Source organism: Thunnus thynnus, chromosome 6, assembly GCF_963924715.1.
Source record: "Thunnus thynnus chromosome 6, fThuThy2.1, whole genome shotgun sequence".
Taxonomy (NCBI): Eukaryota; Metazoa; Chordata; class Actinopteri; order Scombriformes; family Scombridae; genus Thunnus; species Thunnus thynnus.
Window position 1 is genome coordinate 31,596,982 of NC_089522.1, and position 14,034 is coordinate 31,611,015.

The window sequence follows — 14,034 nt, forward strand, 5'->3', positions numbered from 1 at the left end:
ATTCATCAGAATATGTATTGCATCATTTCCTGTTAATAGAAAATGAAACTAACAGGAAATGAATACATTGATTTCTTGCTTACACACACCCAAGTATGAGCTGTCAGTGTGTAATGCGTTGCCCGTAGTGATGAACTCTGCAGCAGTAGACTTTATTGATTATTTAATTATCTAACAAGTTGCAGGTTCATTTCCTTTCAATCCACTAATCCGTTAATAGTTTCAGCTCTAAATGACAAATTAATTTACAGTGGAAGTAATCTGTAGTGACTCCTCTCTCCTTCTAAAAAAAACTGTTGATCTGTAGAACAAAACTGGGACGCAGCTTCGGACCCTGATTCCTCCTCCCGTCCCGAACTGTCGGTCACGTTTTTCAGTTTGCAGACTTTGATGCAGAGAGACGAGCCGGACGAGGCTCACTTAAGACCGTGACTGTGTTTGATAATGTAGAGAGGCACCGCTGTCACAGTTTATTTACGTCTCTGTCTGCGCTCGAGACATTTTTATTAATCTAACTCCTACAAATTGAGCGAGAGAGAGTGTGTGTGTGTGTGTGTTTGTGTGTATATGGGTGTGTGACCTTAAATGAAGCTTTTGCAAGCACACAGTTCCTCAAACGCCCAAGATAATACTCTGTTGTGAAAAAGGGGAAAGTTTAGAAGAATCATGTTTCACAACTGGGATGCACTTTTACCAAACAAAGGGCAGAGAGATGTTTAAATGTTTGGGGTTGTTTGGTTTGTAACTGCTGTTTTTGTGTTGGTGGTTGAGACATGTGGTGACAACGACTCAAACGTTTCAGCTATGACTGGCAGTGGCTGCTTGAACCTGTTCGGTGGCCCGAGGGCAAAAATGAGCCGATATCCGATATTTCCAACTCATTGTGGCTGATTGCCGATGCCGATATATGCACATAGATTGTACTAAGTCTGATCAAGAAAGACAATATATGAAGGAAGAACTCAGGAAGACTTGAGTTCAGGAGCTCAGCATTAAAACTTTAAAGTGGGAGGAGCAGTAGGGTTTTCTTTGAGTTTATTAGACAGACAGGATTAATGTGTAGAATCATGTAAAACTGTTCATGTATAGAAATTGAAAAAATGCCATCACAAACCTTGATCCAGTCTTCAGAAGTAAATGTTACCCTCAGATCACACTTCAACAGCATCAGAGAATCATAAGATGAAGCAAAAATACTAAACATTTGCTGGATTGTTGATGCTGCAGCTTCTCAGATATGATGAAGCTTTTCTGCGTCATACATGATAGTAAACTGAATATATTTTTGGTTGGATTTTGGGCTGTTGATCAGACAAAACGAGATGTCAAAATATGATGTTTTCCATAAATTTTAAAGTATTTTTCTTGTTTCTTTCAGGGAAGGAAACGAGCCCGGTGATGAGTTGACGGTGACCTACAGAGAGCTGCTGCAGAGGGTCTGTCAGTTTGCCAACGTCCTGAAGTCGCAGGGTAGGTTAAAACTACCTGATTTACACCAAAAACTATGGATGCACCAATCTGATACACCAGATATGTATCTATCAGTGTCTTTGTCAATTTAAAAGTCAGCGTTTCCTCAATCAGTTACATGAAGACAATGAAGGTGAGATGAGTTCCACACAGGATGGTGGTGGCATATTTGCCTCCAGATGTAGTCGAGTAGAAATATGAAGTAACATAAATTGGGATTTTCAGAGTAAAGTACCTTGAAACTGTACTGGATATTCTGTCCCTCACCCGTCCGTCCGTTCTTGTCTGCAGGAGTGAAGAAGGGCGACCGTGTGTCCATTTACATGCCCATGGTGGTGGAGCTGGTGGTAGCCATGTTGGCCTGCGTCCGCATCGGAGCCGTTCACTCCATAGTGGTGAGTTAGAAATATGTGATGTTGTGTACGTTCACAATGATATTATTCCAGAGGGAGATAAATGTCTCTTTATCTGATATCTAAGACTTAATTCACTGGTGTTTCCAGTTTGCAGGTTTCTCTGCTGAGTCTCTGTGTGAGAGGATCCTGGACTCACAGTGTTCACTGCTCATCACAGCGGGTCAGTATTTATCACAGCAACTTATCTCTTTATTATCATCAATAAATCTCATGAAGAGAGTCAAACCGACAACAGTAGGAGACGTATCAGACACATTCCTTCATTGCGATCGATGATGAGTGTTTTAAACAACAGCAACATAATTTAAATAACATACAGCGTACTGTAAGTAGAAATCTCTCAAGATTCAAGAGGCTTTATTGTCATTTGCACAATTCTTGTACAAAGAAATTTATAATAGATTGAATTTAAAAGAGTCAGAGAGAATCACAATATTTACTAGACGTGGGAATCTCACGATTCGATTCAGATTCTTGGTGTTTGATTCAAAACAGGTTGAATGAATAGAAAAGGGGAGTCTACTTTTACTCCACTACACTGTGTACCAAACAATTCATCAGTGTCCTTACTCCACTGCAATGCAATATGAAACATAACTGTCAGTTAAGATAAATGACCTTGATGAAGGTTAACGTTACAGTTCACTGAGGACGCAGCTTTTTTTGATTTTTAAAACATCTTCCAGTTTTTCTTTCTTACGATTTTCTTTTTCCCAGAGTTGGTTTAAGTCGTCTTAAAGCTGCAGCGTATGTGTTGATCAGCTGATCTGGTTCGTTACTGCTGAACGCTGCTAGTTCGTCTCTGAGTGACGGTGATTATTTTAGTCATTAAATCTAAAATGCACCCAAACATTTCGCTTTTCTGAAGATGAACTACAACATTTCTCTAACATGTGAGCTGTAGAGCGTCCGGGTGACAGTTCAGATCTGTCAACATCACGTTATTGACGAACTTTTAGAACATTTTTAACATTTATGAATCAATTCAGAATCATAGAAGATATGAATTGATTTTTCTCTAATATCTCTAATATTTACAACAATTATTCACGATACTTTCAATGACTAATGGAGCAATTACATTGATTCTGGAAGGAAGATATTTCACTTTAAGAAAAAAGAAAACAAACAATAAAACAGATTCTCCAATATAATATTCAATGTACAGAATAAGAACAGATACAGTAAAAAGACAATAAGGTGCAGGGATGAAGAGAGCCGTCACACATGAGAATGCTCCTTGTTTCATTTAAAACATACCTGCAATAGTAACAACAGCAGAGGAAATAAAGCCATTCACTTTCCATTCAATATGAGACCCCAGTGACTGAGGAAGTGGTTCAGTGTCTTGCTAAATGACACTCCAGCAGCTGTGGCTGTTAGCAGCAGGTTAGGTCAGCTGTTGCACGACGCCGCAGCGTCACTCTAGTCGGACTGAACGCTTCAAAGGAGTTATGACCAGTAATCAAAGTCTTATTAGCTGGATTAGAGTCTGGGGATATAAATCTGTTAATCCACTGGGTTGAAGGCCTGTGGTTGGAGCCCACACACACACACACACACACACACACACACACACACACACACACACACACACACACACATACATGCACATTTTTCTCATTCATAGAAATCCTGTAAGCGGATCATAGAGTCCTCAGTTGGTGCCTTTCATCCTGACTGACTGGCAGCGTTCTCAGAGAGTTTTATTACCTTGTAAAGAAGGTAATGAGAGCACACTGAGTTAAAATCTCTGAGTTTTACTACAGTAGATAAAGTTTTGTTAACTATCTTAACTGCTCATAAAGGTGCAGGGATTGAGGCCACAGCTTATCTGAAGAGCTGCACATCCAGACGCTTTATTAACAAAGAATAAAGCCTCTGTTTTGTAGGAATGTGAAAGATCAGTCTGGTGATTTTCTACATTTTTCTTATTGTCAGTAAATCTCACCAACAATGAACTGATCTACTAACAAGTATTGTGTGTGAATCAAAGCCCGATATATCTTATTCCTCTGTTATTGTCCAAAAACTATTAAAAACACGTCAGTGAGCTGCGTCGCTGCACTGTGTGACAGAGTGTGATCACGTCAGTTTGTTCAGAAACGGCTCAGAAGACTAATAACAGCGTCAAGTTTTCACTCTGGAAAGTATTTCTGTGTCAGGAAGAGGTCACCGCGCATGAGCGACGCCGCCCTGCTAGCTTGTTGTGCTACATATCACAAATTCTTGAATTTGTACAGAAAATTATTTGAGAAATGTACAATGTCTGGGTCAGAGTCTGATCAATACGAGCGTGAAAAATAGTGATTATATTTATTGTAAAATGAACATAGTCTTTGGAGCCATTTCTAAACAAACTTAAGTAACCTTCAGGGTGAATGAACATGTACTTTTAAGAAATTTTAACTGGGTAATTTTACTTTTTTGTGGGAAAAAACATACAAGTTATTATTATATGTGTTGAAATATGTGTGTGATCTTTAAAGATGATGAAAAAAGTTTGATTAAAAAGTGAATCACTCATATATAACAGCTTATAGGCCTGGAAATAATGTGGGCAGGTTTAATAATGCTGCTGGAGCTAGCACGGCTAACAGGCTAACATCAGCTGTTAGCTTAAACATACCAGTGCACCATTATGGTCTGACAGCAGGATACATTTTCCCTCCTTGCTCTCTCTCACTCCTTCTGTCTCTCTTTTCATTTCTGTCACTCTTTGTTCATCTCATTTGTTCAGATGGCTTCTATCGAGGAGATAAGCTGATCAACCTGAAGCTGTTAGCTGACGAAGCGCTGCAGAAATGCAGAGACAAGTAAGCTGCACACACACACACACACACACACACACACACACACACACACATACATACACACACACACACACACGTAGCACATACACACTCCAAGCTTTACCAAACCATAAAATGAACTTCAGTCTAGCCTCAAACAGCTTTATGAAAGTGTAATGAAAACCACGTCCCTCTCTGTGTCTGCAGGGGTTTTCCGGTTCAGAGGTGTATCATGCTGAAACACTTGTCCAAAGACGCAGAAGAGTCTCCTCTGGGTTCTCAGTCTCCTCCCGCCAAACGCCACTGTCCTGATCTGCAGGTAAACAACAAACTAAAAACCTAAACTGAGCCGTTTCACGCAGGTCAAAAGACATCTGTGAGTCACTGCGACCTGCGATTGAAGCGTTAGTTTGATCAGCTGTGGTTAAACTGTATCACTATATCATGGTGTATGTGTTCAGGTGATTTAAGCTTTTTGCTTTGCTTCTCTCATGTTTGTCAGGTAAAACACACATTTAAATGATACTAATTCTACACTCATTTATGAAATAAAAAGGCTGGTTATTCTATATGTTTCTTATTGTCAACAAATCTCATGAAAAGACCAAAACCAGCAATGAACTGATCTACTAACAAGTATCAAAGCCTGATTCTTATTCCTCTGGACCGCCCAGAAACTATTAAAAACACATTAATGAGTCACATCGCTGACCTGTTCCTTCATCACCATGAACACACACACATACACACACACATACATACATACATACATACATACATACACACACATACATACACACACATGCATACACACACACACATACACACACACACACACACACACATACATACATACACATACACTCACACATACCTACATGCATACTGACGGTTATTTTGTTGTTGAAGAATCTTTTTTTCCTTTAAAAAATGACTTAAAACAGTTAGTCAGCTATATTGATAATCTATTATTAATTCTCTGATGATGGACTCATTGATTAATAAAACCACAGATGAGGAAGGAAAGTCACTAAGTGTTTATTTGAAGGTTTTAGTCTTTTCATGGGATTTACTGACAACACAAATATAAACTATCACCAGTCTTTCAATATAACTTTATTTCTTTGTGTACATCGTTGATGTTAATAAAGACGCTCAGTCGGTTGTTAAACTGTCAACTTTTTCCTCAACTGTTTGTATGTTTTCTTTGTAAAAGTGATTTATTGGATCTTTGTTGTTGTTGTTGTTGTTGTTGTTGTTGTTGTTTTAAAACCTTCGTAACTTCTACATTTCACACATAATCACTCCTGCAAAAATTCCTAAAACTTCTCTCAATGTCATAACTTGATGTGACATTGTGGACCCTGTTTTTAACTTTGTGTTCTTCATTTTGGGTTTTTCTTTTAAATTAAACGCTCTCCCTCATTAACTTCTCCTTCCTCCTCCTCCTCTTCCTCTTCCTTTCCTCCCTCCGACCAGCAGGAGAAACAGACAGGGAGAGTAAAGAAAACGCGTCCTGTTCCGCAGGTATTTTCATAACCTCCTCCCTCCACTAAAACCCCATAACTTCTTTTTTTTGTTTTTTTTGTTTTTTAAGGGAATTTCACTCACAAGCAGAATTTACAGAATCACTGCTGCAGGGTAGAAAGAATAAAATCAATTAAATCTTTAGAGGCTTTTATTTTATTTATCTTTCATGACTTGTTTGCACTTCAATCTGTTATTCTATAAACATTTCTAATATTTTACTAGTATTGATGATTTATTGTTTTTACCCTGAAACAGCAGTTTTATTCCTATGACGGTTCAGACGTTTGTGAACTTGAAAAATATCTCTTGAGTTTATATACAAGAGTGAACTTTGGTTAAATTTGTGATGATCATATTATCAGTAGGGCTGGATAAAAAAAAAACCTTATTTGAATGATTCATAATCGATTATTTAAAATCTAGAGATTGATTTTTTTGTATTTGCATCTTTATTCAGTGAACTCACATCGTGCACAAAAAGGCATTTTAAGTTAAAAAGTAACGTAGATGAAAGCTTCTATATCAGCTGCTTTGAGTCCCGACAGTCCTGTAAACTGTGAAGGTTTCAGTCCAGAGCAGCTTTCAGGACTGTGATGATCGAGGATGCTTTGCTGACTTTGGCTCTCGCTGTTTTTGTTTATGAGATATTATCTCCAGCTACGAGACGTGAAGCCGACTGAACAATGTTTGGGTTCTATTTTATTTAATCTGTGTCTACCTGCCAGGGAGCTAACGCTAACTAACGCTAGCTAGCAGCAACGGTCTTCATTTATCAGACTCTGTAAACACAAATACAAACAGTGCAGATGAATCAGTGAGCAGACTTCTAGTTTCTGCTGTCTGTGCTCACGTTTATCTTTAAAGTTGGATGTATCTGGTATCGAAAATTCAACTGCAACTGTATGTGATGGCGTTTTTAGCATAATACTGACGCCTTTGCAAGTGGTGCAGGTGTTTTATTAATATCACTCAACTGTTTTGCACAAAGATATCATGTTTTAGGCTTTTTGCACCCCCCCCCCCAAAAAAAATCCTTGGTTGTAATGTTCATTTTACAGTATTTTATATTCAAAGAAACAGCAGTGTTGCTCATTTGATGAATGTAGAAGAAGATTAAATTTCCCAGGATGTAATATTAGTATTTAATTTAATCTAAATTGAAATTAATCAATTCTGATCTTTGTGAATTGAATCAAATCAGGAGATCAATAACAATATCCAGCCCTGATTATCAGTCTGTAATAATATACACGTATCCACTCAGCAGTGGAATAAAACCATCATCTTTATAGCTTATATGAAAGAAAAATACTAACTAAACGTAGCTGTAATAATGAGTTATTGGATTAGTGAAAGTTTGAGCTTCAATATGAATATAAATGAAGATAAGTAGATAAATATAGATATAAAAGCACTATAGTGAAGTTCAGAGTTACTCATGTTCTCAAATGTTCTTCCTGACTGTCTGAACTCATCGGAATAAAAATGTAAATTCTCTGATATTGATTTGTATTAACACACTTTTCTTTCTTTTGTATCTTTTTGTATCTGTTGTGAACACACGCTCCGTGTCGTGGTTGTAAACTTCCACCTTCGATCACACTCACAGAGTTTGTGTCGGGAGCTTTGAGCTGTTGTGTCTGAACGATGTCGTGTGTGTGTGTGTTTCTTACTAATAACACTAATAAAACACTTTTCTTCTTCACTTAAACACCACGAATCAGGAGGAGTCAGAGGTCTGTTGTTGTAGGTTTGGGGGGGTTTAATACTTGGTTTGCATAAACTTATTGTACATTAACTCAGTTTCTGTGGAGGCAAAGCTTGAGTCTATTTGTTTTTAATATTAATATAATATTAATAATTAATGTAGTATCAATATTAATTCAGCTACAAAGTGTTTTAAAATGTTCATTGACTTTATGTTAATTCCCATTTGTGGCTCTTGGTAATAAAAGCATCTTGTTTCACTTGGGTATTATTGATAATCAATATATACTGTGTTCAACCAAACCGCTCAGTGTGATTAAAGGCAATAAAGACAACATTCAAATAGTTTGACCAAAAAAATCTTAACTCAAGTTCCTCTTACTGTGCTGTAACTGTTCTCATTATCAATGAATCTGTCGATTATTTTCTCGATCAATTTATTGGTTTTTTGGTCCATAAAATGTTGAAAAATGTTGGTTATTGTTTCCTAAACCCCAAGACGACGTCCTCAAATGTCTTGTTTTGTCCACAATCCAAAAATATTCAGTTTACTGTCATAAAGGACTAAACAAACCAGAAATATTCATATTTGAGAAGCTGGAATCAGAGAATTTGGACTTTTTTTTTCTTTAAAAAATGACTCAAAACGATTAATCGATTATCAGATTAGTTGATGACATTGATCAGCTCTGTAGAGGAGCATTATGGGAGATGTATTTCTGTGTGGACGTCAGACCTGAGTCGATTTACTGTCTGAAAGGAGCTCACTTGCTTTTCCGGGACTCATTGATTGCTTTTGGCAAATGAAGGCAAATGAAATTGATCCAAAAACCTCCGAAACCAACCGTTCATCACTCGTAGGCAAACTGAAACACTTTTAAGTAATTAGAAAGATTCTTTGGAGTCGTGATTGATTATATGACTGAATCTGTTTTTCACTCAACCTAAATCTTCTTTATCTCTCTTCGTTGCTCGATATCTTTAAATTTGCGGGCGCATAAGGCGCATATCGTATAACTGCAACGTTCGATTCCTGAATCCTGCTACATGTCACATCCTCTCTCTCTTCCCTTGTTTCCTGTCTCATTAACTTGACTCTCAAATAAAGGCAAAACACCAAAAAATTTACAAAAACAACAAAAAACCCCCAACAAAAAGCAGATAAAATTTGCTTTTTTTATTATTCCCTCAAATAGATATGTATTTAGTAATTTTTTCTTCGGTGGTCTTCAGTATAAAGCAGGAAGTGACGCAGCTCTGATGAACAAACAGCAAATAAGTTAAAACAAAACGTACATGTTTATAACTTCACTACTAACTTTGTTTTGCTTTATTCACTCAGTCAGATCTACAGTTGTCACTTGTTTTTCTCTCTTTGAACTTTCTCCTGAGGCGTGTCTGTCAAACTAACCTTTTTTCACTTTTGTGTTTTTTAGATTGTAGAGATGTTTTGTTTTGTTTTTTGAGTGTTTGGTGATTGATTGGCGAGGTCTTTATCAATAACTAGTTGAATATGTGTGTTTACTCGTCCTGTCCTGTTTGTATCTATGTGTGTTACGTTGTATCAGGTCCCGTGGAACCCGGAGGTGGATCTGTGTTGGCACGCTCTGGTGCGTGGAGCGTCGGACGAGTGTGAACCAGAATGGTGCGAGTCTGAAGATCCTCTCTTCATCCTCTACACCAGCGGCTCCACCGGCAAACCGAAGGTAGCGTTTTAATACACAAACACACACAGAATCAAACATCAGAGCTGTGATGTTTTTGCACACGTTCCACAAATAGGACGGCATCATCAGTTAATCTGCTCATTATTTTCTCAATCGATTAATTGTTTGGTGTATAAAACATCAGAAAAGGTGAGAAAGCCCAACGTGATGTTATCAACCCACAGTTCAGAACCTGAAGATATTCAATCACTGTAACGTAAGACAATGAAAAGCAGCAAATTCTCACATTTAAGAGACTGTAACCAAAGAAAGTTTAATATTTATGGTTGGAAAGATTAACAGATCATCAAAATACTTACAGATTAATTTTCTGTCGATTAACTGGTCGTTGTAGCTCATGATTCTATTTTTCTTTATCTTGTTTTTTGAAAACTTGAATTTGTAGATGTTCATGATCTATGTTAATTAATCAATCAACAGAAAATCAATCAACAACAGTTTGTCAACACGTTGTCAAGCAAAAACGTGTTGGTTCAAGCATCTGAAATGTGAGGATTTAATGTTGTAAATTCAGTATTTTGAAATATTAAAATGTTAGTTTGACCATGTCTTGACACTGTATAGATGGAAATATTAATCAAATTATCAAAAAAGGATCAAACTCTGCATTTTTCTTAACTGAAATGACTTTAAAAGTAAATATTATTTTTCATATATTAGTCGAACATCATTTATCTGCTGTGTTTTGTTCTGAAGTGGCAGCAACTTCTTCTTTTATCATTTCTGATTATTTTCAAGGACCGTATCGATGTTTGTTCCGCGTTGTAGCACAACTGGTACATAGTGGAAACGTCAACAGATGTTTATCAACTCTGCATCTTGTGCATCGACATGTTCGTAGTTTGTAGTGAGTTCATGTGATTTTGAGAAACATCTGACATGTCAGAGTCGGCTTCTAAACTATATTTTTATTTTTAAGAAGTTATTAATTATCAAGGGAAAAAGCTGGAGCTGAAACTCTGAAGCTTAAACTACTAAAACTTCAGAAAACCTACAAAATTGTGGTTTTGTAGGCCAACAAATCCTCCATATCATACCTTTAACACAGCTTTTTCTTTTTTCGCCTCATATAGTATAATACAGATTAAGGTGTGAAGTTGTTTGAATTTGGGCCAAAACCAGCAGGAAATTATTATTATTGGTCCATTGAATTTCATGTTGGTGCATCAGACCAACAAATAACTGCGTCTTCTCTCACTCATCGTTTGTGTTTATACATGACATCGTCCCGTCTCTCTTCTTCAGGGTGTTCTTCACACCGTCAGCGGCTACATGCTCTACACTGCCACCACCTTCAAGCTGGTGTTTGACCACCAGCCGGACGACATCTACTGGTGCACGGCAGACATCGGCTGGATCACCGGACACTCCTACATCACCTACGGCCCGCTGGCCAACGGAGCCACCAGCGTCCTGGTGAGTGCAGGCGGAAGGGACTACTGGGATTACTGAACTTCCTGTTTTTACACAACCAATTCAGCAGATGTTCAGTCTGTCGTGACTGGTCGCAGGTGTTTGTCTGAATAACAGCTGACGATTGTGAAAAATGTTGCCGTTTGAATCTTTTTCCTCAGCTGATACGTGTGTTAGTGAGTTTCCTTCAGTGCCATCAGAGAGGTGACTTATTGTTCTGTGATATTTGTTTGGTGGAAGCAGCTTTTGTTCATTAATCTGTTCAGGCAGGATGGAAAGGCCATTAATGTAATCTGTATCTGGATCAGAGAAAACATGCGTTAATGCAGGTGTTAATGCACACAAATGGCATTATCATCATAATATGATCGTATCTCTGTCAGGATGCACGGACAGATTCTTAAAAAAAAAAAAAATCCACCCACTAAGTTGAAAAGTGATCTCACTCCGTCTTCTTCCTGCTAACTGAAGCAGCCGGCAAGTTTTCCTTTGCAAAACATATTTAAAAATGAAGCCTGTTGATGGCGTTGCTTTACTTAACCTGGGATGGAGAGAAGGTGAATGTTTATTAATGGATCAGGTGTAAATGCCAAGACCCATGAATGGTAAATGGACTGTACTCGTATAGCGCCTTTCTGGTCCTCCAACCACTCAAAGCGCTTTTACACTACGAATCACATTCACCCATTCACACGCTGAATGAGTACAGGGGGCTACAATGCAAGATCCCAACCTGCCCATCTAAGGAAATCTAATCATTCCCACACTGATGGCACACAGCCATCAGGAGCAATTTGGGGTTCAGTATCTTACCCAAGGACACATCGACATGTGGACTGGAGGAACCGGGAATCGAACCGCTGATCTTATGATTAGTGGACAGCCTGCTCTACCTCCTGACGTTATTATCCAGATCACATGTTAACACATATAACAGGTGTAAATGAAGCCTTAATCTCTTTGCTTTGACTGGATGAACCTGCTCTTTGAGGGGAGTTTACATCACTAGTCTAACATGAAGGAGAAGAATGAAAATCAATCATTCATCTCAGCTGTTTCATTTATTTTTTAATTTTCTTTCTCAACTTGGCAAAGAAAGTAAACTGATAGAAAAGGTTTTGATCCGTATTATCTGTGAGTTAGAGATGATGATTCATGAAGATGAGGTAACGTGCTCTAACGAACGCAGTTGAAACAGGAGATTAACAGCCGCCCTGTGAACTGTCCTCAGCTCATTAACGCCAACGTTTACCGTCAGTCACTTTTACAGCTTCAGCTGACCTGCACTCGTTATGATGAGTCACCGTTATAGAGTATTACCTAGAAATGAGCTAACACCAGGATTTCCTGATAAAGTCTTTGCTGCATCGTTTTTAGGTCGAGTCAGTAATGATTAACTTCAGAAATGAGACAAACCCACATGTAATGAAATCAGAGACCTAATTTAACTAACTTAACCTAAAATAAAAAGTTAAGTAAAAGCAGAAGTATATATACAAAAGTCATATATTTAAACTAAACAACAATGATTTTTCAAACCAGCTCTTCAGTAACATACAGTTTGTTGGAATTATTTTAATTTGCACAAAATACAACAATTGTGTATGAAATATTCAGTTTTAGTTTAACAAGGCTAAGAGTCTACAGCCACATGCTAGTGACTCTATCAGGCTTATTTAGGAATGACATACTCACAATGATAAAGTCTGTTTAATAGGTCATGTTAGCATGTTAGCATGCTAACATTTGCTAGGTTTTTTTTGTCATAAACTGAAGTATTTGATAAATTATGATTTTTACCTCATGATGAGGTAAATGAAAAGTCACATGATCACTAAAGTTATTACAGTTCATCCTCTGGGGACCACAAATGAACCAAATTTCACGCCAATCCGTCCAATAGTTGTTGAGACATTTCAATAACAAGCAAAAATGTCGACCTGCTGGTGGCGCTACAGGAAAAGTGAAGTGATCACCAAACTCATTAGGATGCATAGCAATCCATCCAATAGTTTTTGAGATGTTTCAGTCTGGACCAACTGACTGGAAAAACTGAATTAATTATACAAAATCCACATCAAAATTAGATCATAATGGGAATAACTGCAATACTGTAGTTAAACTATTTGTTTATGTATTAATTATTTTACCACTAACACTTTATACCACTTTGATTTCACAGAGTAAACAAAGCCTGAAGTCTGAAGGTTGATTTAGTAAATGTAATATGTTGTTTGCTTGTGTGTGTTACAGTTTGAGGGTCTGCCCACCTACCCAGACGTGAGCCGTATGTGGGAGATTGTGGACAAATACCACGTGACCAAGTTCTACACAGCGCCCACCGCCATCAGACTGCTGATGAAGTACGGCAGCGAGCCGGTGAAGAAGTGAGTCAATCGTCATCACAAGTTGACTTCCAGTGATGTTCGGCATTACTGTTCTTTATGTTGACTTCCCTTTTTTTTTTTAGGTAAATGGCATTAATATGCGTTTCTCTCTCTCTCTGCAGGTATAAACGAGAGTCTTTGAAGGTTTTGGGGACGGTCGGCGAGCCCATCAACCCTGAGGCCTGGCAGTGGTACTACAACGTGGTGGGAGACAAGAGATGCCCCGTCGTCGACACCTTCTGGCAGACAGAAACCGTCAGTTACATTTATATTCTCAGACCATCACTGAGAAGCTTTCAGTAGTCTGAACACTGACATCTATAAATAATAGAGATGGTTTTGTTTTCCATTTTGCAATCTTTTTTATTAAGAAATCACTTCACCTTCATCCTTTCATCTTACTTTGGGAAGTTAAAACATACAACATTAATTGAGGCAGAGGATGCAGACTGTCGGCTCTGCTGCCCTCTGGTGGAGAGATTAAAAAGGTGTTTCTGTTTTCTGTCTTTCAGGGTGGACATGTGTTGACTCCTCTACCTGCAGCCACACCCATGAAACCAGGATCTGCTGTGAGTAAAACACACTCAGTGTT

General features: G+C 38.0%; 1 protein-coding gene across 4 annotated transcripts in view; it reads left to right on the forward strand.

The window, feature by feature from the left end:
• The window catches only part of acss2 (acyl-CoA synthetase short chain family member 2), a 36,504-nt gene that overhangs the window by 13,919 nt on the left and 8,551 nt on the right, over positions 1–14,034 (forward strand). For 2 of the 4 annotated variants that reach the window (XM_067593375.1, XM_067593378.1), the window contains 11 exons: positions 1,379–1,470; positions 1,762–1,865; positions 1,974–2,046; positions 4,627–4,702; positions 4,886–4,997; positions 6,158–6,205; positions 9,484–9,621; positions 10,888–11,058; positions 13,309–13,442; positions 13,565–13,697; positions 13,955–14,011. In XM_067593375.1, the coding sequence (XP_067449476.1) occupies positions 1,379–1,470; positions 1,762–1,865; positions 1,974–2,046; positions 4,627–4,702; positions 4,886–4,997; positions 6,158–6,205; positions 9,484–9,621; positions 10,888–11,058; positions 13,309–13,442; positions 13,565–13,697; positions 13,955–14,011 (1,138 nt within the window). The remainder of the gene's footprint in view (positions 1–1,378; positions 1,471–1,761; positions 1,866–1,973; positions 2,047–4,626; positions 4,703–4,885; positions 4,998–6,157; positions 6,206–9,483; positions 9,622–10,887; positions 11,059–13,308; positions 13,443–13,564; positions 13,698–13,954; positions 14,012–14,034) is intronic. The other 2 variants (XM_067593376.1, XM_067593377.1) reach the window with 2 other exon arrangements.